Raw genomic sequence first — 26518 nt, forward strand, 5'->3', positions numbered from 1 at the left:
TAACCTTGTGGTCAGTAGGTAGACCAGCTGTTTGACTCTTGCAATGTTAGATGACTAGCTGCTATGCACTTTGCACTTGGACAACCCTTGCCAATTGTTGGGGTGTTTCATCTTTACTTAGTGATGGGTGCATCGTGTGTTACTTGTAATACTGTCTGACGTAATGCCAACTGCGTTCACTTTCAAGTTGTTGCCAGCCTTTCTTTTTGACCAGGTTCTTGGATATTAGTCTATGTAGCCTTCTCCCTCGCCCTCACGCACTCCTCCCCCTGCACTTCCTGTTTGCTGCACTTGCACCATCCAAATGTCACAAGCCCTGGTAGAAACATTTATTGTTGTTTATCCTCCTCTGTTCCCCTCTCCCTCATGCCTTGAAATACTTTCTGATGTATAAGCACCTTACAAATATTAAATAAATAAATAAATAAAATGCTGCAACTCTGTTATCACATTTGTTAGATTAACGCTCACTGATTAGATATTGTGCTGGTCAGTCCCCTCGCGACTCATTATATTCCTTCCATTGATATATATCAGTTATACCATCCAGCACAGCGTGGATTTGGCCCACTGAGGGTAATCATTCTGTTTTGATTCATAACATCCTTTTGACATGCTGAGTGTTCATTTATACACTTCAGCCTAATTACTTTTTTTCACGCCATGGTCCAGTACTTCAGTTCCTGTGGTATTTACAGTAGGATATGTTATACGTGTAATGTGATACCAATGTTTGTTTATTATGTTGTTTTTATTTTTAGGGGACTGGAGTATGTAATGATACGTTGCTTAAGCATGTTTATAAATGAATGTCGGTTTTTATTTCTGTGCCATAGTCACTCGGTAGAATATATGTTATCTAATGTATTGCACAGTACTAAGTGGGATTCTGACTCCACCAAAAATGGCTGCCATGTTTTGCGTTATCTACACAGCAATCATGATGTGACATTTAAATGAACGTTGGACTACAACGCCACATACTCTGCTTTTGTGGCCGATTGAGTCGTGTGTTCAAGCACCAAGCTGTGCAAATCGCATTCCTGTTCGGTTATATGCCACCTCCCTCAGATTCTAAACTTACAATAAAGGATTTTATTTTCTACTGGTGACCATCGTGTTTTGGATTAATTAGGAGGCCCTTGGAGTGCTGTCTTCCCACTTTTTGCGGTTCTTTGGTTTGTGACATTTGCAATGTGGTGGTGTACCACAGGAGACCTGCTGCACCGGCAACTCTTCTGAGCGCATGGAAGCTCCACAACCGTGTTTCTGGAGTCTTTTCATTTTCCGTTGCTGCCGTGACTGACTGATGACTGTTTGATCGGAGCATGATACAGGCCAGCTGGTAGCTGCGAGGACTTCCTATCCCACTTCCTGCCGTGGAGGGGGCTCCGGACAGGGCAGGTAGGTGAGGGTTGTTCCGAGCATATACTCCTAGTCAATTGAGCATACTTTTCTTTGCGCCTCTCCACACTCACTTGCCTGTGCACATAGATTGTCCATGTGATAAACTCAGACCTTTGAATTTAATACAACCAAGTGGGCGGCAGTCCCAAGATTGAAGTACACAATAGGCAAGCCTCTAGTGAGGGGGTGCGCTTAACCCAGACGCTGTCCCTATTTGATGAAAAACAAATTGCCAGCTGATGTATGCCTGGAGAGGCAGACATTGGTGGAGCAGAGTGCTAGCACTAAAATGTCTCTCTTAAGAGAATTGGAAACACTAAAAAACCAAAAAAAAACAAATGGGGCACATTCCAAGAGGTCAGCATATAATTATCACCCCATCATTCGAGGAACAGGATCCTGCAATGAGTGGGGGTATGCCATCTATGAGTGCCTGGCTAAAATTTTGATAATGTTGGTGAAATATGCAAAGAAAGATTTTGAATAAAAGAGTGACTGTCGAGTCTCAACAAATGATGGCAATAAATGAATGCACTTCATTGATGCCAACCTGCTGACGTATGAAGAAGAAATTAAGCAGCAAAAATATTGCACATTTATCCGTGACAACGTCAACTGTTAATCAGGTCGCATTTACACATTTGTGAAAATATTTGATAATCTGAGGAAGCCCGCATTAGGAAGTGTCATGACATCAGCAGCAACATCCACTTAGCCATCATTTTCTGAATTAGATGTATCCAACAGCAATAGTGACACCCCCAGCATCAAGTTGAATTTTTTTAGAGGCGATGCAGCTCCTTTGCCAGGATAACAAGCAACAGAAACTAGCAAGAAGCTGAGGAAGAGGACGTGGAATGGTTTTGCCGTAGTCGACGCGGCAAGGGAGTCAGGACTTCCTTATCAAGCCAGGCAAACTCATTATGGAAATTGTGTCAAGAAATAATGTCCTCTCCTAATGTTCCAGTGGTCATTCTTTCCTCACATATTCTCACAGATAAAGAACGCAATGTTTTATAGCTGTTTCAAAGTTTGTCCTTCGAGCAATTTTGACTACTCACAAACACATATTGATTTTGATGAGTTCATCAGGAAAATCAAGCGAAAAAAGATTTTTGCCTTAAGTCTGAAAAAATGCAGACCATCCAAGCCCAATTCTTGCAGAACTGATCTGAGGATCTCTGATCTACCATCGTTGTTAGATTTGGGCGATCTATCCGATAACATTGGTGAGCGGGCTGTAGTGAACCTTGCGGAATTTGACAGTGAATTTACATCTGGGCATGTTCCTATAGCCTCAGAAATAAATCTGTGATCCAGATGTAATCCTTCATTTCCAGTGGGGGGGGGGTTGTCTGGAGTCTTTTCAAGATCTTGTTATAGATGATTTCCATCAACTAAGGTTCATCAGCCTTTGTGAGAGAAACTACTAGTTCGCATTGTGCTACCTGCATTCCACAATGCTCTATTCCCTGTTAAGTGTGTTCTCAACCATGTGGTCGGTAGGTACATCGGCTGCTCGCATTTTGCACTTTTTGGACATTAGCTGCAATGCACTTTGCACTTTAGTGGGTTTAACCGTGTGGTTGCTGTTCGACTGTTGGACCTTTAGATGACTAACTGCTATCCACTTTGCCCCTTAGTAGTTTGGACGGCCCTTTCAAATTGTTGGGAGGTTGCATCTTTACTCAGTGATGGGTGCATCATGCATTACTTGTAATACTGTCTGATGTGATATCAACTGCGTTCACTTCCAAGTTGTTGCCAGCCTTTCTATTTACACAGGTTCTTGGCTATTAGCCTACATGCTGCGGCTGTGTTGTCACATTTGTCAGATAAATGCTCACTGATTACATATTGTGGTGATCAGGTCTCTCGAGACTCATTATATTTTTTAGGCTGCACAAATATTATGTTTTCTGACATGCAGAATATACTTACATATATTGGTTACACTATCCAACACAGCGTGGGTTTGGCCCACTGAGACTAATCATTCTGTTTTGATTCATACCATGCTTTTGACACACTGAGCCTTCATTTATATACTTTATTCTAAGCTGCGGTCCAGTACTTAGTTTCCCATAGTATTTGCAATAGGATATTTCATCCGTGCAATGTGATACACAATGTTTATTATATTGTTTATATGTTTAGGGGAATGGACTATTGCAACGATGCATTGCTTAAGCAGGTTTATACATGAATGGCGGTTTTGCAATTCTGTGCCATAGTCACTAGTTAGAACATATGTTATCTAATGTATTGCACAGCACTGAGTGGGATTCTGACTCCACTAAAAGATGGCTGCCATGTTTTGCATTATCTACACAGCAATCATGATGTGACATTGAAATCCATGTTGGACTACAACAACATTTATTCTGCATTTGCGCTCGATCGCGCTGTGTGAACAAGCACCAAGCGGTGCTAATCAATTTGCTGTTCGGTTTTCTACTGCCTCCCTGAGTCTCTATACTTGCAATAAAGGATGTATTTTTTGTCGACTGGTGACTGCCGTGTTTTGGATTAATTAGGAGGCCCTTGGTTTGTGACATATATATATGTATACACACATGTATAGAACCTTGATGGGACATTATTTTATTTTGTAACTGTTGACCTACTGCTGTTTGGGTTGCTACTGTCTCACAATCACACACCTTCTAAGAGTCTAGCCATCCCACTGCCCACATTATTAGAAAAGACGAAGGAGGTAATCCTCTTTGCTGTGCCTGTTTTACCTCTGTGTTTGGGATCACTGTTGCTTTGTAGAAGTGTGGGGGCTGAGTGGGTGGTTTAGCCACCACTCATCCTTGTACTCCTGCAGAACAGAAGTAATTTCATCACACCAGGTCATTTATCAGACCTGAAATCCCACCATGAGAGTGTAGGGGCAAGCCACAAAAGGAGACCTACAAATAAAGAGACAAAAAACAACGCATTTGGGAGATAAATCATGTTTGACAAATGATTGGGAAGCAATAGCACTGTACACATGTGCACTGCACGTCTCAGGATTGCGTGTGGATTTTGTCCGGAGTGCTTATTTGTTTTGTTTGTCTCCTCTACAGGAAGTCCTTCTGCAGCACCTGGAAAAACCTGTGTGGCCCTCAATCCTGCCAAAGCAGCCAAATGGGAAAATAAAGAATGCGTACTGAAACTTGGCTACATCTGCAAAAAAGGAAACATCACGTCCCCCAATTTTATTATTCCTTCAGGTACAGATGCAGACTCACTTAAACACGAGCTACCATGCACAATTTTCTAGCATGCACTCTTTGTATGTTTCATGTGCACAGTAAGTTAAGAGAGGCAAGATTATCATTAATAAAAAGCAAATCGTTAAAGTTATCATAGAATCATTCATCACTAAACAGGACGGCACACATGGACACACTACTGTAGAAATCGCCTTAGTATACACATCAGTGGCAGGCAGGCCCAGGAGAAGGTGTCTTATGTTGGTTTCCGAGCCAAGTGGAGACTGATTCAAAGGGAAGATGCAGATAGATTTCAAACCGCAAATGACACAAAGTTGACTTCATTCAGACGAAATAAACATTCTTTGTTGTAGAGCGCTCACAACACCTGAAAGTGTAGGTTTGCATCACTCATGGGAGAGGCTGTATGAACTCCAAGATGTTTGGTGAGTTCTGGAGAGAGTCTAATAAAGGGGCTACTGATGTCAGAGTCTAGGGGTGTTGAAGAGGAGCATCTGCCCCAGTTGTGAATATTAATCCAAAGTGCTATCAGCAGCTGGAGAAGGTTACTCCTGACACCTATTTGCCACTGTACTGGCTGCAACAGTAGAAACAAAGGCAGCCAACAATAACGTTAGTCAGATTATAGCAAGTATTGTTGGTTATTAATTATGTACAGGGACCCTCAGCTACTGAGTTTCTTGGATGTCCTAGTAGCAAACCAAATTTAAGTGGAGAGACCAACAAGAGTACTCTCAACACTACAAGCACCAACCACAGTAGGGGTATTTGGCTTGAACCAGATCATCTGTATTAGTCCAGACTTTCCTTTTAAGGATGCCATTTTTCTTGTTGCCCTCTGTTTGCTCACTGGGGGTCTAATTGACAATCATTGGGACTTGCGAGTCAGGCATTTTCACTCTCACTCCACATCCATTGTAAGAATAATTACACTAAACAACTATTTGCTAAAATATAAGGCTCTCAGGTACGCCAATAACAAAGGATCATTGCAGTGTACTTATAATCACAATGCGAATGTGTTAACTTCTAAATTTATGCCCCCACAAGTGTGCATTGGATATTTTCCCTGCAGTCATGTAGAGCTCAGAAGAAGCAGAAAAGCTTGCTTCAACCAGGATGAATTCTGTAAACCATGTTTCCACAGTGCAGGATATCAAAGGGTGATGGGTATTTAAATTGTGCTTTGTCTCTCTGGTACCCACTTTCCAGACTGTATAACTCCTGGAAACAAACTCACCCCACTTTTATGTGCTATATTAATGCGAGGCATTAACCTCTAGTTTGTTGGTTTGCAATGCGAGCAGGCATTAAAGGATCCTACCAGTAAAGATAATGGAAATTAAACCAATTGCACACCTGACTCTGGCATATTCATGAGCATGCTGGCAGCACAGCACTTTCACTATTCACTTCCATCATGTCCCCTCCACAGTCACTCTACATAAAGCCATCAATAGCCCCACTCGGTCATTTCCTACCTAGCTCAGTTCCCACCCCTTGATAAATGTCCAAACATCCATCATTTCCCATCCATCTGTCATTTCAAACTTCAACTTAATTTCTGACTCCACCATCGTCTCCAACCCATCCTCACCTTTCACCACCACCACCTCACACTCCACTTTCACTTCCAATCCATTGTCAAGCCCATCAGTATCTTTCCAAAATCACTGCCATCACACCTGCCTCCATCATCACCCACACTGTACTGTCTTTACCCAGATCTCCCCCTCATCCCAACTACCACAACCTCCATCCACCTCACCTCCTGTAGTTACTCACACTCACCCACCTTGCACTTCCTACAACCACACTCTTCAATCACCTACCCACTCTCCCCCCACACACACCTAACCTTAACCCTAAACAGACCTCCCCACCTTAAGACCAGACGTTTTCCTGGCCACACATGATACCTTACAGATATAAAGTCAGGAGCAGACTTCAGCCACAAAAGATCACAATTTGAGCCATAAATGTTACAAACCAGACCATCACATTTGGACACCCAGGAGTCACACAATGCCCCTAACCTGATTTCCATGACCACTGACACCACTCAAGGTGAAGTACAAATGGACAAACTGGCAACAGCACTGATACCCAGGAGTTTTAAAAGGCCCTAAACCCTGACAAACAGTGCCGACTACCCAAACACATCTTTAATGTAACTCCAAGTGTGGAGAAAACGGTCATTCTGCTTTCCCATAAGACTCCCCCTTGCTTAATTTCACCCACCAAGACACTTGGCAGTGCAAATATAGCAACGAATTTAACATAACACAATGTAACATTTTCCCTCACCTCTAACCTGCTTATGTCCCTTACTTTGTCTGCCTCGACTCGAGAACTTCACCCATCACGGTCACATCCCAAGCACAGCTGGCCGTACCGCTTACCTGCACTTAAAATGTCCATTGTTGGTTGTGCTTAATCTATGTATGTCCACCTATGTATTGTCCTTTGTGACTGTGCCATTTACTCCTCTCCACAACCTATTCAGAATGTCCCTCAAACTCACCCCATTGTATATATAATATATAATATAATTGGTTAATTATAACGTGCTTAATACCAAAGAGGTTTCTAAGCGTGGACCTGGGCTCCGAGCCTGTGTTGCTCAGCGTTGTCTTGCGTCCAAGACATGCGTGTTGACACTGAGCTCTACTACCAGTGCCACCCATGTAAGAGGCTCACTGCTTCCTGAAAAATCTGATTTCTTATCTATTGTATGATATTTTGTGATCATAAGAGCATTGTTCCTCCTTTATATAAATAAATAAAAATAAAAATAGCATTTAAATGCACTAAAAATAACCTTGATTAAGGATTTCATTCCAAGTCCAGAGTTGGGCTTTTAGGGTAATGTCACCGAGTATGCAATTGGCGGACTACTAAGTGACTGCACGGTTGAACTTGCGTTTGATGGCGCAAGAGAAAAAAAAGACATTAGTATCAAGTACAATATTTTTTTACAAAGTAAAAAAGCTATTTTTTTTTAGGACCAACGTGCTCGCAATTGCAAGTCAAAATCACAATAGCTTCAAACCACTTTTAATTATGGTAATATTTACAAAGTAATTGAACTTTAAATAAGTCATAGACAGTAAACATTGATTTACTGTGATCTGCTGTCTTCATCATAGTGTTGGCATTCCAGAGAGTGCAGATGATGCTGCTTGTCTCGTATTTGCCCTTAGAGGTCAAGACCAACAGCGGGGAAGACGAATTTGTATTTGTATTTGGTTTATTTATAAATCGCAACCAGGCCCAGGGGCATACGGGCGCGTACGTTTTTTGATCATGTTACATAAGAGTACAGTTACATTAGCAAGCAGTAGGCAACAGTTACAATAGTTGCGGTTACAAATAAATACATACATTGGTATTACAGGTACAAGCATACATGTTGCAATTAAGGCGGTGGGCCGAAGGTGAGACAGATAGTAATATTATTTACAATATGTTCAGTGGGTAGTCAGTAAATCTAAGCTCTAAGATGTTAAGCTGTCTATGTGTCCAGGCCATGAAGCCAACGTTTGGTGTTGCGTTTAAATAGGTTGAAGGAGGTTACAGACCTGATTGGACCAGGTAGAGTGTTCCATAGCTTTGAGGCTTGTACAGGGAAACTAACTCCTCCCGAGTTATGGAGTTTGAATCTTGGTATAGACATAGTGTTAATTTGAGCTGTTCTAAGTGGTCTTGTAGATGTGTGTGGGGTAAGTTGGTTAGAGATGTAGGATGGTGCGAGGTTAGCCCTGGCTTTGTGGGTAAGGGCAAGAGCTTTGAGGGATATTCTGTGCTCTATAGGGAGCCAATGCAGATTATGTCTAGTCTCAGAGATATGCGACTTCTTAGGGATGTTGAGGGCTGCCCTAATGGCGTTATTTTGAGTTTCTTGTAATTTGTGAATATTTTTGCAGCTAGTGCCTAAGTATAGGGCATTACAATAATGTACTTTGAACAAGACTAACGTTCTAGCAAGAGTAATGCAGTTGGGAGTGCCTACATGCAGTAATAAGTTTACATGTGTAGGCGGCTGAAGACCCTGCTGCATTGGTTTGTTTGGTGAAGGATAATGTGGCATCAAGGTAGATACCAAGGGTTTTAGTATTGTTAGAGACAGGGGTGGGGTTACCATCAATAGTGAACGATTTGAAAGCAGTATTTAGTTTTTTTAGTTTAGCGTGAGTACCAAGGATAATCAACTCAGTTTTTTCGTCATTGAGACAAAGTCCATGGTGTGCCATCCTCGCTTGTATTACTGCGTATATTTCATTGAGGGTTTTGCTATCAGTTTCATAGTCGCCAGAGATAGGAATGAGTATCTGGGTGTCATCCGCATAATTAGTATACGTGACACCCAGATAGTCAAGGATATCGAAAAAGGGGCTTCGTAAATACATTATAGAGCGTTGGGGACACGCAAGAGCCTTGCGGGACACCACACGGGACTGGTGAGGGTTCAGCTGAGTCAGTAGGAGAAAAGACCCTCATGGTTCTGTTAGCCAAGAAGGAGCTGATCCAGGCAGTGGCTGCGTCGGAAAAGTGCGCTGCAGATTTCAGGTGGTGGCAAAGCGTTTGGTGGTTGACCAAGTCAAAAGCTGCTGACAGATCAAGCAATAAGAGCAGTGCTAGTTTGCCATTGTCTTTTAAAATTTGATTCTGAGTAGTGAGATCTATTAGGGCAGTTTCCGTGCCATGTCTAGGTCGGAAGCCGGATTGCCTTAGTCCCAGAAGATTGTTTGTTTCTAGATAAGCCTGTATTTGCAGGTAGGCTGCTCTATCTAGTATCTTTAGTAAGAAGGGTACAGTTGTTATCGGCCTATAGTTAGACGGGTTGGCTGGGTCAAGAGTGGGTTTTTTGATTAGTGGGATGACCCAGGCGTCTTTTAGGTTATCAGGCACTACTCCCGTTTTGAAGGAGGCGTTGATAAGGTTAGTAATGAATGGTGCCAGTTCATGAGCTGCTGCTTTGATAATCGGAGCAGGACAAGCGTCGCAAATGGCAATTCGATGGTTTAAGTTTCCTAATGATGTTTTCTACTTCCCAAATTGAGAGGGGTGAGAAACTAAATGGTTTACATGTTGGCTCTAAGGTAGGTGACTTGTTAGGAAGTTGTTTGTGATCAGGGTCAGCGAGTAACAGGTCTTTTTTCGCATTGATTTTAGATTGTAAACAGGCTATTTTATCTAGATGTGCCTTCTGGATGTTGCTGCACCATAGTGCAGCTGTGACACATTTTTCAATAGGATCAATCAGGGATTCTAATTCTTTTAGAATCTTAAAAAGTTCTTTTGTGTTAGATTCTTTTTTGGCAAGTGTAATAGCTTGTTTATAGCTAGAAGTTGCTAGAATTAGTTCATTTTTATTATTTACTGAAGGGCACTTTTTCCAATGTGCTTCTGCAGTTCTCTTAGTTTTACATAGTTCTCTAAGATGCGGCGTGAACCATGTATTCAGGTGACATTGTGGTTTAGGTTTCCGCAATTTTAGGGGGGCGATGGTATTCAAGGCTTTCAGTATTGCCTGATTGTAAATGTCTACTAAGACTGTGGGGTCGGAGGTGGCCACGTTGTCAAGAAGGGGAAGTAATAGCGGTAGGAGTTTATCTAGTGTAATGTCTTTCTTATTTCTAGTGCGGGTGGCTGGAGCAATGATAGGAGCAGGGTGTTGTGTGTTGGCTTTGATGGAAAAGGTTATTTTATGATGATCCCACCAAATACATGGATCATTGGATAGAAGATCGATCGAGCAGTTAAGTTTGGTGACCCAGTCCAATATTCTTCCTTTGATATGTGTGGGCTCATGAATAATATGGGTATGACCCAAGTCTGATAGGGCGTTAGCTAGATCACGTGCATTATTATTCGTGGGGTCATTAAAACCAAGGTTGAAGTCCCCTAGTAGGATAGTTTGTGAATTGGGTTTAGTGTCGGTGGATACAAGGGATGCAATATCCTCTATGAATGAGGAAATGGTTCCTGGTGGTTGGTAGATAAGGTGCACTGTTGCTGTGTGGTTAGGTGATAGTGGCAGTTTGATGGACAGGGATTCGGCAGAGGGAATTTGAGCATCCTGAATGACTCTAATGTCATAGGTGTTTCTGAAGATGAGGGCAAGTCCGCCTTCCTTCACTTGGTTGGTGTTTCTATCGCATCTTATGATAGCATAGTCATTTGGTATAGCAAGGGCCAGAGATGGTCCAGAGGCTGCATTAAGCCAGGTTTCCGTAACTGCAAGGAGATCAAGCTTTTCATGAGTTATGAAGTCAGCGATGTCCAGTGCGTGGGCGGATAGGGACCTAGCATTCACCAAGGCTGCTTTGATGAATGTGTCTTTTGCAGGAGTTTTTTGCGATGGTAGAGATGGGCCATGTATGATGATGGGGGCTAGCTTGCTGTCTACTTCAGTGGCGAGATTAGCTAGAGTATTGTTATTGTGCCGAAGTTTGTTGCTCTTGTGGGCGTGTGGTTGGGGGTTTTTGAATCGCAATCGTGCTCCTAGTCCGAAGTTTCTAATTGAGATGCTTGGGTGGTAAGAGCATGGTAAGGTTGGGGCGTAGTTGTTAGTGATGTTGTTACAGGATAGGGATGAGCTATTATAAAGCTTCAAGTATGGACGTTGTTTTAGTGGGGTGGTTCTAGAATTGAGTCTGAGGTTTCTATTAATAATAGCGCAAGGTTGATTGGGAGTTGTACTGGTAGCAAAGTGGCGTATCCAGAGTGCTGGATCATCCAAGTAAGGGTTGGCAGTGTCCATAGTAGTAGTCCACAAGGTGTGGGTAATAGCTAACTTAGGTGTGCTAGTGTGTGTGTGTGTTGGTTAGTATGTAGGTAGGGCTGGCCTGTCCAACGTCTAGTGTAAATGTACATTAGGTGGAGGAGTGTGGTCAGGCACCAATACATAGTGGAGGTAAGCTAAGCCAGTGGGCAGGGATGGAGGACTCAGAGTGTGTAGTGAGTACTATGTCTGAATGCAAGGCTAGTGGCACAAGCAGTACATAAGTTCAATTGAGAACACGTAGTTCAGGTTAGGCAGACTGGCAGGTGTGATGGCTAACCTTAATTCATTTAAATACAAGAAGTGACACGAACGTGGCCGTATGTAATATGAACATCAGGTGACAACAGTTGGCTACCAATACATAGAACGGCACATGAGTTATGTTAGATGTAAGTTGGCAGAGAGTGTGAGTGCGGCTAAGCATACAGGCAGCGAGCATATAGGCAATGATGGCAAAGTATTTTTAATTAAAGCTCAGCGATACCGACATATTTCATAGTTATTTTTAAAAGAAATGTAAAACCTAGATTTTGGGCAATGAACTTAATTATTTTGTCTCCCAATTTGGCAGCACATTAGCTGGATCCTTAGTCAAATGACTCTATGAGTTTGTGACTCCTGGTACCCAAGAGTAATATGTACCAAAATGTTATTCTCCCAAATGGCAGAAGGGACGATCTAAGTCCCCTCTATCCTCCCCAGACTAACGCTATCATGATCTCCTTCCACTCCCTGACACACCACACTGAACAACGATGCCACATGCGTGGCAATTTTCTAATCCCCTACACAGACGTCAAACAGCTTTGATATGCCACTCAGCCAATGCATCCTAGCACCTTGGGCAGACCAACCTCTTCTGGACACAGTCACCTCTGAAGGAACTAACTCACATACAGTACCCAGCTACTTCCGAATTGCATGCAAAAAAACAAGACTAACACTATCTTGCCGTCTCCCTCTTGTTGCACTAACCTAAACCCCACCCCCCCTTCCATTTCAGATCTGCTTGAGCGGCTGCACATTAAAGTAGCGAGGTGATCGCATTACCCACCTCATTGGGAGACAGGTGCAGGCGGGCACACAATATTCATCTTATACTTTAACTTATAACTTGCCGTGCCTCTTATCTGACTCCAAACCCTGCTTCCCTGGGTTCGAGATCACCCCGGTGAGCCATGCTGGGAATTTGGTGAAGGTAGGAAATGTCAAAAGGTTGGAACAGGATCCCAAAATATCCCTAAGGAAAAAGACACAAGGTTAAAGTAACTGGCACACAAAAGGAAAGGCAGAGAAAGGAGTGCTGATGGACGGTTCTTTTACAAAAAGGGATCACACAAGACTATATACAATAAATTTCCTAAGCAGCTGCGTAACTAAAAAATATAAACATATTCCTTTAAATATTAAAAATATATTAAAGTCGTTAACAAATATACAAAGTCCATACAGTGTATTGTACAAAAGATTATATATAAAAAAACACCTTACTTCTGATACAACCCAGCCAGGGCTGTCTCAAGGACTTTGTTGCTGCTCTCTTGATGTGATGTTCTCTGGTCTTGGCACTAATCTCCTAAGATGGTTTTGGTGATGGTTCTTGTGGCAGACCGACAGGAGTAGATGACAGCAGCAGCAGCAATGGGTGGAGGCCCCAAAGTCTTTACTTGGGCAGGGCTACATAAGGAAAATGCAGCCCAGTAATCAGAGGTGGTGTGGGGTGCCCCACTCAAACTCACCTCCACCTGGGCCACGGCTGCCAGGTGTGGATCAGAGAGTCCTGGTGGGCAACATGATAGGGGGGTGGCCCCTTTTCTTATAGACAGCCTAGGAGGGCTGAAAACATAAGGTGCACTCCCCTGCTGTGGGGAGCGCCGTTAATTTAATATGTGCCCTGGACCAGCTGTGTGTTTGGGCCACCTGAGGGCTGGCAGTGCTTACCGGTGGTCCCCTGCTTGTCAGGGGAGCGCTAGCATACAGGACCGGGCAATAGTGGTGACAGGTGCCTCCAAAGTCCTGGAGGGTTTGTCCATTATAACATGGTGCTCCGCTCGTGCCGGCTGCGTTTTCTTCTCTTTTTTAGATTAAAGGGACCCTTACGCTAGCTATTTATTTTGTTTTGGAATCCCAGGTGTGGCTTCACGCTCTGGGTTCCTTTCTTTTTAACCCCCGCACGGGGGGTTACACCAAGCAAATAGCAGCTGTGTGTCTGAAAAATCTCAATGACCTAACACTCCTACAAGGATTTGTCCTTCTGCTAGTTAAGGTACTATTTAGTACCTGCAACTGAAAGCGGTTTAAGAAGCAATGTTGGCGTCCTGTCTGACATCTTACAGGTGCCACGAGATACTCATTTTTTCGTTCATTCACTCAATTGATACTTCAACCATGCATTCAGTCACATCCTAATTCACTCTGCTACCGTACTGCTGCAAATGAGAATTCTGAATGGTGTGTCAAATATTTTGCAATACGTTTGTATACTGTTGGCATTAGCATTGTCGTGTCTTTTCCATACGTGGATTGTTCTCTTAAGATTATGTGACAGAACGGTACGCATAATAAAATATTTGTGTGTCCCCTTACATTGTATTTTTCAGAGAGCGATGTACCTCCCAACTGCCCAAAGATGTGGCTGCCCTATGCAGGTCACTGTTACATGCTGTTCCGAGGCACGAAGCTCTGGAAGGAAGCCCTCTCCTCGTGCAGGAAGGAAGACGCAGATCTCGCGAGCATTCATAATGTCGAGGAGCACAGCTTTATTATTTCTCAGCTTGGATACCGTGAGTATTCACCATCATGAAATATATTGAAGAGCGTCTAAAGAATATTCATATTTTTATAGACTGTGTGCGCAAGATCCAAAAAGCAAACATGAGCAACAGCTGGTGGATATTTAAATATAACATTAAGGTTTTTTATGCAACTTCTGCTAGATGTTCCATAAACATAGTTTGAACAGGACGCTTTCTGATTTATCAGATCACATGACTAGTATAAGGCTGCCAGCAAAAAAGTCTCAAAATGCATGGTTTCTTAATTCACGAAATGATCCTAGTGCTACACCCAATAACCCTCTGCAGCAACGCAAAGCGGGTTTCCAATATTCACCATTCTTCTAATGCAGAAAAACAGAGCTGGTTCCTGATATCACACATCTGCCAATGCAGCAAGACACAGCCGATTTCTGATACCAGTTTCTGATATCACCAATCTCCTGCTGCAGCAAGACACAGCTGGTTTCTGATATCAACCAACTACTGCTGCAGCAGCACAAAGATGGTTTATGATATCACCATTCTCCCACTGCAACAGCACACAGCTGGTTTAAGATATCATTTTCTGATATCACCCATCACCCGCTGCAGCAACACAAAGATAGTTTAGGATGTCACCACTCTCCCACTGCAGCAGCACACATCTAGTTTCTGATATCACCCATCTCCCACTGCAGCAACACAAGCTGGTTTCTGATATCACCCATCTCCCGCTGCAGCAACACACAGCTGGTTCAGGATATCACCATTCTTGCACTGCAGGAACACACAGCTGGTTTCTGATATCAGTTTCTGATATCACCCATCTCCCGCTGCAGCAGCACACAGCTGGTTTCTGATACCACCCATCTCCCACTGCAGCAACACACAGCTGATTTCTGATATCAGTTTTTGATATCACCCATCTCCCGCTGCTGCTGAACACAGCTGGTTTATGATATCACCATTCCCCCACTGCAACAACACACAGCTGGTTTATGCTATCAGTTTCTGATATCACCCAACTCCTGCTGCAGCAACACAAAGCTGGTTTAGGATATCACCATTCTCCCACTGCAGCAACACACACTGATATCACCCAACTCCTGCTGCAGCAACACAAAGCTGGTTTAGGATATCACCATTCTCCCACTGCAGCAACACACCGCTGGTTTCTGATATCAGTTTCTGATATCACCCATCTCCTGCTGCAGCAACACAAAGCTGATTTAGGATATCTGCCATCTCCCACTGCAGCAACACAAAGCTGGTTTCTGATATCACACATCTCCTGCTGCAGCAACACAAAGCATGATTCTGATATCCCTCAATTCCTGCTGCAGCAACACATAGATGGTTTCTAGCAGCCACACGCTTGATAAAATCTGTGTTTCAGGTCTCGTGATCAATAGTTGTGTTGTTCATTCTGGCACGGGTAAACACCATTACCCTCAACATCATTCCCAAAAGTATCCATTTACATTGAACCAACTCCCACACGCAAGGCAACGCTGCAGATGCTAGTTCCTCCTGGTTTTGAACCTATCCTATCATCCTATCCCCACTAACAGACCCAGCCCTCCTCTCTTGCAGAGCCACGTGAGCGCCTGGAGACTGCCTTTGGGTGGTAACGTGTGCAGTATAAATCAACATAACATAACATAACATAACATTGCAATCAATATTCATACCAAAAGGTGAGATTTGTAAAATGTGGTAAATCATCCGATCTACATACCACCAGTTTAGATGTAAGACTAAAATGTGTATGTGCACTCATATTCTGTGTTCACCCCTGATCTGAGCATAACATACATACATACTTCCTTCTCCACCTGTAATGTCCCCTAGGGCTCAAACTTCTCCCCCTGGCTCTTCAACACTTACCTTGCTCAGCTGGCACTCCTCATTTCCTCCTTCTCCACCAACTTAGAGTGCTCCGCAGATGACAAACAATTCTTTTTCAAACTTCCTGCTAACCCTCTTGCATCTTCCATCAAACCTGACTGCCTATCTGCCATCCAGTCCTAGTGCACTTCCAACAATATCTGCCTCAATGCCAGCAAGACAGAGATCAATTCTACTGGGACCCCCACTCCCTCTTTTTACTCCTCATTCTGGCAATCCTCTATGGGCTCTTCCCCTGCTCCTTCATCTGAAGCCAGAAACCTTGGAGTCATCTTCAACTCCTCTCTCTCTTTCCTCCGTCACACTCAGGGCATTGCCACGAAGTCCCACTTTCAACTCTTTTTTTTCTCAAAAGGAATTCTGCCTTTTCTCACTTTCACCAAGATGCTCAATGTTACCCGAGCCCTGGTTCTCTCTAGGCTTGACTACTGCAATATCCTTCTCCTGAATCTACTTTCTTCAACTCTACGGCCCCTCCAGCTAATCCGGAATAGGGCAGCAAGACTTATCCACAGCCTTAAGCCCAGGGACTGCATCTCTCCTGCCCTAAAAACTCTTCATTGGCTCCCGGTTGCTGCACGGATTAAATTTAAAATCCCCCTTCATCATCCACAATGCTGTGTGGGGCCTAGGACAATGATATCTGCAAATACTCTCCCTCTAGACCTCTACGGTCCTCTGGCAAAAACTCTCTGTGTGTAAAGTGCTTCACTAAACAGAGTGCTGGAGGCGATAACTTTCTTCAGCTGGCACTCTCTTACGGAACAGCCTCCCCCTTCCTCTTCGTCTTGAGCAGGACTTCCTCAAATTCCAGAAGCTCCTCAAGACTTTCCTCTTCACCTCCTCCTTCCCTTCTTCCCTCCTCTGCTAATCTCACAGTCACTGTGATTGGTGACCAGGGCCCTCATGTATCCTTCAGGGTCCTGATCTCCTTCTTCTTCTTCTAAGTACCGACAACGTGGTTGGCCCCACGCAGGCGCTTCCCCATCCAAAAGCATGATGTGCACCTCCCCACCAATCTTACACACAACCCTCACTTTCTCATAACTCCTCCCACCGCCCCGTCTGCCCCACAAAATCTAACAGCACACTGCTCCTTTCTCTGCCTCTCACCCCGACTCCTCCCAGCAAAGCCTTCCCACTCAGTTCAGCCACTCCCAGCGCAGACATCCGAACCTTCATCAGCTCTCTCTCCTCGACATGCCTCTCACACGCAAGCAGAAAATGTCCCACAGTCTCAGGCACCCCACACTCCACACAGTCCCTCGACTCACACTTCCCCACTCGAAACAGACTGTCATTCAGCCCCACGTAGCCTATCCTCAACCGATTCAGCATCATCTCCTTCCTCCTCCTCCATTCCAGTTTCCCTGCATCCACCTTCACAGACACTTTCTCTGCACAGTCTGAATACTCACAAGGCATAGTAGCTTTGCCTTATCCTCCACTGTATGTGTTGCTCCAATCCAATGTTCCCTCCTTGTAGCCATGTGGGCAGTTTGAAACAAAGTTGACTTACTGTATAAGCGCCTAACAAATGCACAATACATCAAAAGAAAAAAAATATACTGTGTTGCTATAACAGAAAGAGATCCGCCAACAGCACCTTTTGATCTATGATTCTGGCTGATTCTGGCTTCAAATGAGAACCACATTGCATCAGATATTGACAGTAGGACAGCAGTATTTGGAAAGGGGAAGATAACACATATTGCTTGTGTATAACAAAGAAGAATGTTGCAGTGGATTAGCCACGATGGCATATGTATGACTACAATAGCCTCATCTTGCCGCACACTGTGTTGTGTCTTCCTGCAAGGGTGATCCGAACTGGTTGCTATTTATGAAGGCTTTAAAAGAGGCGTTGCAGGATATATGTAAGTGTGGTATACCTCCAACAGCCCAGGGCCTTTTATAAGCCATGAGGGTTGAGCCATAGTCAGTGACAATTCTTCATTCTGTGCTGTATGTGTTCTCCCTCCAACCGCCAGACCCTTCAGAATTATTTGCACGTTCGAAGATTCCCTCATCCACGATGGGGCAGTTTGGCTCTAGAAGGCTAAGTAGAAAAAGCACTTTTCTTTCATTCTCTGGGTTTGAGATTATATCTTTTAAATGTAATTCTAAATTTGAGGATGCATCACTCCAGACTAAAGAAGTCTATATTGAACCACAATAAGTGAAATCCAATTGGATGGAAAAGTAAAAGATAGCCATTAGCAGAAATGGTATGTCGTCCTGGAATTCTGGTGAGGAGCATCAAACGAATAACGTAAGTGATTCGTATCATAGTGTACTGGGCTTATCACTCGCTGCTGAAATCTGTGCACAACATGCAGGTCAGTGGTTCCTAATTTATCTCCCCCGAATCAGCTTTTCATCCATCTGAGGTCTAGGTTTAATATTAGAGTTAATATCACTATGGTTAAATAGAGCACCAAGAAAAATTGCAAATCCGGAATCTTGCAAAATGCAAGATTAAAATAGCAAATCAAACAGATTGGCTCAATTTATAACGACCTTTAAAACAGTATCGCTTCTCTACAAGTTCTTAGTCAAGCTTTAGTTTCGCTTTATTAAATCTTTTCTGCCCATCTAATTCCCTTTCAGCTCGACATGTCAAGCACTGAAACGAAAGGCGTGTTTGGGTTTATGGATAGTAGTCTTCCTATTGAAATCCCCTGTAGGCCAGCAAAACATTGCCATCTTAAGCAAGTTTTAATCAATACATGTTAAACGTGTTGTTTTTTGTTAAGAGTGATCACAAAGTTTTTGTCCTGTAGGTGAATAGGTTCACTTTTTAAGTTTCTATCACAAGGATAATTTTTATGATCAAATTCAATATTTCAATTTGGGCCATTGAATTAAGAATGTCAGCTAGCGCAAACGAGTTGTGAGCAATATTTTAGTCATTGAAGTTTGTGGGGACCATAGAACGTCCTTATGAGCACATGGGATGAGCACTTGAGGGTTCCACACAGTTGGCTACAGTGGCAGGGGGGGACAGAAGTCTTATTCAAATACATCCTTGTTGCCTTTTCTCTCACCTCAGACTCTTCATAGCAATGGTGATGTGCTTGCCAGAGGGGCCCCTGCCCTCTTGCGCAAGATGAAGAAAAGGCGCACCTATGCCGCCTCGGGTAGGCACAACGTCACACTCAGAGGCGTTGCTAGAGGCTGAGGCGGCTATAGTCCCAGGTCCTTTGGTTGTAGCCCCGGATAAAAGCTCAGGGGCTACAACCAAATGGCCAGCTAGCCCTGAGTCCCGACAGTCCTGACATTAGCGTAGCCCCAGATCTTTTCCAGACCTAGCGACACCCCTGGTCACACTCTAGAAGAGAGTTGCTGCAAGTCCCAGGCTGAAGGAGGACTAAGACAGAGTCCGAGATTGGTTATCCCTATTTTGCCTCAGCACAAACTGCAGCAGAAGCACAAGTGGCAGCCGTGCACCCCAGATTACCCCGTGCCGTGTTGAGTAATTGGATGCGTAGACACAGCGGGATCCGTCTTGGAGAGTTGCCACAGTGTACGCCAGCATCTGCAGGAAGGGCCCGGGATCCCCTGCATGACTGGTGATCGCAATCCCACAATCACTGAGTGGCCCAATGTGGCTTTGTCCAGCAGAACACGCAGAACCACTCATGTGAGCACACATCAAGAGAAGCAAAATAAGAAGCCCTAGCTGCAGCAACAGGCAATCTGACAGCCACACCACAGAAGAACATGTGGATAAGTGGACTTCTGATGTGTACACCACACAGAATGAGATGTTTTGGTATCTTTTTATGTTAGCCAATTAGCGTATCCTATTGTTTTAACTTGTTGCACATTAGTTTAGCCTATGACTTAAGTCAATTATTTTACTATGGCATCCTCCATTCAACCATCAACAGTCGTCCAGGCCACGACTTGCGAATCTGTTATACCATGGCACTCGAGGAAAAAAAAACTATTGAACACCTATGTGATTGCCACTGGGGGAAAAAGCTATGATGCTAAACACAAGCAACTCATCCCGTTAAATTGATTCAGCCTCGACAGATGTATAGGGCCTCATTACGAGGTTGGTGGTAGTCATGGCACTATTTGCGCCATGACTACCGCCAATAACGGTACTGTGTCCGGTTTGGTGAGATGGGGACTTACCGGTCCAGTCTGACCTTGGCGGGACCGGTAAGTCCCCATTCACCAAACCATACCCCATTCCCATTTGAGCCCTTATAGGGCTCAATGGGAATGGGGAAAGGGCTAATAACGGTACCGCAAATTGTGGTACCATTATTGGCTCTGATTTCCCTTAACGGGTCCCATCCATAACGCCTGGTCAGACCAGGCGTTAAAGGAGGGACCCGCTAAGGGAACTCGTAGTAGGGCAGTAAGGGATTACCGGCACCGGTCTCCTTACCGTTGACCGGTATCCCTTACCGCCCTACTCGTAATGAGGCCCATAGTCTTTGAAACCCTTCCGCCAGTGCCTATGGGAGACAATTCAGGCAGTACATTTTTGCTTTATTGCTTAAGTACCAACTTCGGTTGGGTGATAATTGTATGTAAATGTTCTCTGTGCAGCGCTTTGGAATATGCTCTATATAAATAACAAATAAATGTCATTATTATTAAGACAGAATGGTCACAGAGTGGTGAATGGCACCCTCAATTTGGCTAGAGCCTGAAACCTAGATCTGCAAACATTTTTGAAATACGTGATGTGGACTTACCACAGTACACGTCACCCAACACCGGCAAGACACCCCCAATGCAGAGCTCAAAGTTGGAAAGCTTGTCTGTGAACAAGCTCCTGAGTGGTTGGGAATGTCTGGCATGATACGTGTAGATTGACACGAGCCCGTGAAACTTGCAGAAGAGTGCCCGTTGAGTGGCATGCAGTGAACTCTCCAAAAAGGCAATTGTGTCAGGGTGAAGAATGCCAGTTTGGGCAGAGGAGATTTCCGCTGCCTCGCCTCTGTGAAGAGAGTTTGTAGGGTCCTCGTCAGGCTCGGACTGGCCTATAGGGCAATAGGCCCATGGCCGAACCGAAAACACAAAATGCTGGTTTGGGTCAGTTTTTTTGGGTCAAAGGGGGCCACTTTCTTTGCCAATTGGGGCACGTTTGATGAGTTAATTCACTCTGCGGTTAGTAGCTTTGATCAGTGTTGCAGAATAAATATTCCGTAAAATACACAATTTGCATCACACTTTATCAAGAAACTTCACCCTTGGGTACTATTCAAACAGTGTCACAAAACGAATGAATTGCCATTTGCAACTCTGGGTCACATTTTCATTGGTGCCTGAGACCATTTTATGGCCCAGTCCGACCCTGGTCCTCGTCACAGTGGTGCTTTAGGACAATGGTAGCAAGTGGACACAAGGTGGACATGTGAGGTGTCTTGAAAAGGAATACCGGAACAAGGGTTCAATTATTGGTGGCCCACTGCCATCATCCTCTCACGCAAGAGAAGTGGCCTGGAACTCTGACGCTGCATGCCCAGCTGGTGCTGATCTGATGCCTAATGATCCAGACACTGCACTTTCCCCGCATGCTAATTCGAATTCCCCTAGACATGGTGTGGACAGTAACCCACTGGCTGCACACACCCAGATGGCCACAAGCTACTCACCTCCCAACATCACCCTGGCAATGCCTTCCGCCCATTCGATTCATGAACTTCGTTATTGGTTGAGTTGCAAGAGGAGAGGTGTATATGGACTTACTTGCGTATTGTAGAATGCTGAGGTTACCGCGTGCCCTCTTGTGTGAGGTTCCTTCAATTTCATTTTGGGCTACTGAATTCAGAATGCAGGACAATGCTATTGCAGAGCTGTGGACCATGTTTTAATCCATGACGTTCAATGATCTGTTCATGCCACTTTGATGTCTTAACATTTGATATTGCATATTTGATAGTTTATATGGCCCAAAGGTATATTAGCCCTGAGCCCTATCAGAACGAAACTGAAAAACCAAAATGAGTACATAAGAGTTTTAATTCTCTTCCTGAAAAAGTAAATATCTTCAATGCCGCGGAACTCCTCATGTAAGGTGTTCCAATGCCTCACGGCTAGTACGTATCAGAACCTTCCAAGTGCACTGGTGCATCATCAGTGGTATATCATCAACGGTTTGGCGCTAGAATCCAAGCTTCCTATTTACATTTATCCTATGCACTCAATGCCTTGGCGTTTGCCCAAGGGGTGGGGGGGGCGATCTTTTCTATGTGATGGCCAACTTTTCTAAAGGTAACGTTTAATTCTTACATTCAGGAACATCAGTCATTCAATTAAAGCACCTGTAAAGTGGACAAGCATGCACAATTAAAATACCCTCGATCAGAATCATCATTGAACATAGGTTCACATAATGATCCTCCTTCCATTTGTAAATGTGACATAACAACGCATTTGTTTTTAAAATCAGGAACATCTGCTTGCAATATTTGAATGCTATTGGACTCGCACTGCCAATCTTCAAAGATAACATAGCAGGATATTTTATTTAAATTCGGCTAGTCACAAATGGTGAAAGCAACTTTACAGAAATGCATTTTTGGTTTAAAAAGGTATGTATGCTGTGCTGCCTCGCCAGTCCAGAATGGCATTTGAAGCTTTTGGGACAGTGGAGAACAAAAACCACTCTTTAAGGTGAAGATGTTCTTGAGGCCCACGGGTGAATTCTCAACACATGATATAACCCCTGCCAGTGGTTGTTGTAGAGGAGCAAATGGACGCATTCTCCCTAGTTAACGCCCCCTCATCCCCGCCCTATTAGAATGACCCAACCCTATTGGAATGACAGATGAGGAGCCACAATTGGGAATACTTTGTCAAATGTTTGCAACATGTCCACACCACGTCGGCTATATGAAAAATGATATGCACTCAGGTAGCCATTCAGAAGAAACTCTCATGTTGAAACAGTGGAGGAAACCTATCAAGAAGGATGTCCCTTCCCGAGCTGTCTGAAAGAAGCCATGAATAAAATGGCGTTCGACATGGATATATGTTAAGTAAAGTCTAATAACAGCAAGAGAATGCCCCAACGAAGATGTATGAATCTATGCTGAAACAATACGGAAATACTTACGAATGACGATGTAACTAAGGCATTAAGAGAAACATGTGCTCCATGATGCAGTACGAGTGAACACAAAGAAGAATGAAGTGACCCCCTGGTCAATAATTGTACATATGCTGAACTGCAAGGTAGAAAGAATACATAGAAGATTGCTTATGAGAGGTAGATGTTCAACGTTTAGGACTACCATCAGAACGAGATGGAAGACGGCTCATGTCAATCAACCCAGTTACCTCAAAATACAAGCCCAGAGTTTTAATGAGGAAAGACGATGAAGAAGCTGTTATCCTTGCGAATTAAAGGAGTGTATTGACTTTAAACCAAGGATGCTATTTCGAGAGATGAAGGAAAAGCATGAAGGGAGTCTAACAAGCAGGCCATGTGCGAGCACATATTTCCCAAAGATTAGGAGGAACAAAAACATTTACTGATGCCAAATATTGGATGATTAATAGGCAATGAGTCAATATGGGATGGAGTGAGCAAGTCTCTAAAGGCCAAAAGGAGAATTGCACCCAGCAAAAGTTGAATGAAATGAGGTGAAAAGCACAGTTGACATGGCCAATTTTATGGTCTTGCAACACGTGATGAAGACCTGACAAACAAGGACTAATCATTAGGCCTGGAGCTAAGATAGCAGTGTAGCTACACCCCCTCGAATGTCCAGAGACAGTGCAGACTGGCAAGGTCAACCTTCAAAAAGAAGACACTGGCATGAGGTCTACTGATGAGAGGGGGTGGCCTAATTGGGAAACAAAGGGAAAGCTGACGTATCGCCAACCACCTGGGTTTCGGTCTATGTTCGTGCTGCTAACAAGCCGAATGTCCATGGTTGGATTTGGGTTGCCAACCAATTAGAATAGCCTGCCATGCATATTTATATACAATGTTGCAAAATATTATTCCGCTGCCACATTTTCTGCTATGGTGAATACCCCAAACCATGTGATTAGAAGTAGCACAGGGTGTGTCTTACAGAACAGAGACCACCAATGAAGAACTAACACAAACACTTTCTATAATTATACATGATTCCCTAAACCAATCCCACCCCTAAATACGTTTTTAAAGTTTGCCACGTAGGATGACATTATAGATGACGCATCTAACATTGTATAACATAGAACTAAATGAGAAGATATTGTGATCTTGCATGAATCAAATTAATGAGTGTTTATTCTCCCTGCTTTACTTCTTGAGATTAAAGCAGTATTTTACCATCTCCTTTGAGTCTGTCTGGTTATTGGGTCTGAAGTATTTTCTTGGTAATTCCATCTAGCAGAACAAATGCTTCAAAGTGCTAAAGTACATTGTATCTTCCATGTTTGCTAACATAGATGTTGCATGTGTTCACAGAGCCAACGGATGAGTTGTGGCTTGGACTGAATGACCTCAAAATTCAGATGTTTTTTGAATGGAGTGACGGGACCCCTGTGACATACACCAAGTGGCTGCGAGGAGAACCGTCCCATCACAACAACCGACAGGAGGACTGTGTCGTCATGAAAGGAGAGGTAAATTACTCATTAAAATGCATTGCATAATTTAATTACATTATGTCAGCTGATGAATCGCCTAGGAAATCTTTCTGCATTTGACAGGTTTAAAAGGGACAAATTGTCCTCTGCCTTTATACATGTATAATAATCTTTAATTCCTATGTTTTATTTTGTTTACATTTATCTTTGTGAACTTTGTGGTAATTTGGGTACAGCAGTTGTTGTATCCACCAGATGCAAACATGGAACTGTAAATTGTATCAGTTATTTTGGGTAATGGTGATAAAAAAAATTATAATTTCCTTTGAATGTGCATTATTCTTGATATTAAGAGTAAAATCTGTTTTCGTACCAAATTATTGTTTGTGCAACTAAAACACATACCCTGAATCTTCATTAGCAGTGGCACCATTTCAGGTAGTTTACCTGTTTTGACTTTTCAGTTTGGGTACCCTCCATTCCACTTGTGCAAGCTTGATTCTTCATTTCACCAGCGGCACACCCAATCTGTGCCGAATTTCACTGTTTCGGAATGTTATTGCTTTACTCTAGTAGACTTTTGGGTTAACCTATGGATAATATTTTCGGTGCCAGATGCCACCCCATATTAGTCATTAGAGGAGCCAAAGGAGGCTAGTGTAGTTGTAGAAGTGGGCATCTACACATCATGCCTTCATTTTGCATTCTGCAGAGTAGGCATTAAGCAAGCTCATTGTCATGGACATTGGCCTTTCTACAGAATATCGATCATGTGGTTTGCTTTTTCTACACTAGTCCCCATTTCTGTGCCAATCCCTTTAACCTTAGAGACCCCCAGCTCTTTGGACTCAGGGCTTTTTAATTTCTACTCCTGATTGAGTGGAACTTTTTTCTCACTCACTCATGTTTTCCTGACTATGATTTTCTATGTTGCTTACTGTTTTATGGAGTCTGGTAAACTCCATAGGCATCAGTTTTTGCATTGTGCACACAGCACCTTTGGTGCATTGGACTTCTCTTAATGTTTAACTACATTTTCATGGGTGAACTACTGTTCCCAAGAATAGTAAGATGAATCCTGTCTTACTTACCTTTACTTTATGGGTCCACAAACACCACCATATGTGGTGGGGGTTACATAGTAATTCCTTTAACCCATTCCTCATGTAACATTTTGTTTCTTTTTTAGGACCTAGTGACAGGTATATGCAGGCTGATACGTCAGCTGCAGTGCTGCACCGAAGGGTGACCATTTTCTCAAAATGGCCCCTGTCCTCATTTTTCAACATTTCTTGTTAGTTGTTTTTTTCTGGACTTTAACTCTGTTATTTGCATCAGGTTTGAATCCTTTGAGTATTTTGCCTTTGGCGGCCTTCAGCCCTGAAGTCCACCCAGGCTCCAGTGTGTCTGGAAAGGCAAGAAGTGAGGGCGTGTTCTGAATCTTCCCTGTCCTTTGTCTCTTGGTGTGCCTGAGTGAAGCAAGTTCGAATTAGCTGGTAGCTGTGCATAAAAACAGCCACCCAGCTGTGTGATTGACAGCCTAGGGGTTTGAATGAATGGGAACCTGCATAAAAAGCAAGGCTTTTAGTACTAAGAGCAGAGTCGACCACTGGAGAACAACATCTGAAGCAGAAGACGAGAGAAGACGCCAGCAGCACCTTCCTGGACCGCAAAGTGCCTGGTGTAGCCCCGCAGATGTGCTGTCCCCGTTTTCGAATCAACAGGGAAGATCCGTAAAGGACGACTTCCTCCCTTAGCCTGGTGGGACCAACTAGCCTCAATACAAACTCTATTTTGGCACAACTGCTGACATGCTGTGCATTTCCAAGGCTTCAGAAGCCCAATACCCAAGGAACCTAGACCACTTTGAATGCATTGTC

At 43.6% G+C, this 26518-nt stretch overlaps 1 protein-coding gene across 1 annotated transcript in view; it reads left to right on the forward strand.

Annotated features, from left to right (window-relative positions):
- The window catches only part of LOC138569908 (macrophage mannose receptor 1-like), a 745141-nt gene that overhangs the window by 225178 nt on the left and 493445 nt on the right, over positions 1–26518 (forward strand). The window contains exons 6-8 of the mRNA XM_069648337.1: positions 4482–4628; positions 14022–14204; positions 24517–24674. Of these exons, the coding sequence (XP_069504438.1) occupies positions 4482–4628; positions 14022–14204; positions 24517–24674 (488 nt within the window). The remainder of the gene's footprint in view (positions 1–4481; positions 4629–14021; positions 14205–24516; positions 24675–26518) is intronic.

This window comes from Ambystoma mexicanum, chromosome 2q (genome assembly GCF_040938575.1).
Source record: "Ambystoma mexicanum isolate Mex_15411 chromosome 2q, UKY_AmexF1_1, whole genome shotgun sequence".
NCBI classification, from domain to species: Eukaryota; Metazoa; Chordata; class Amphibia; order Caudata; family Ambystomatidae; genus Ambystoma; species Ambystoma mexicanum.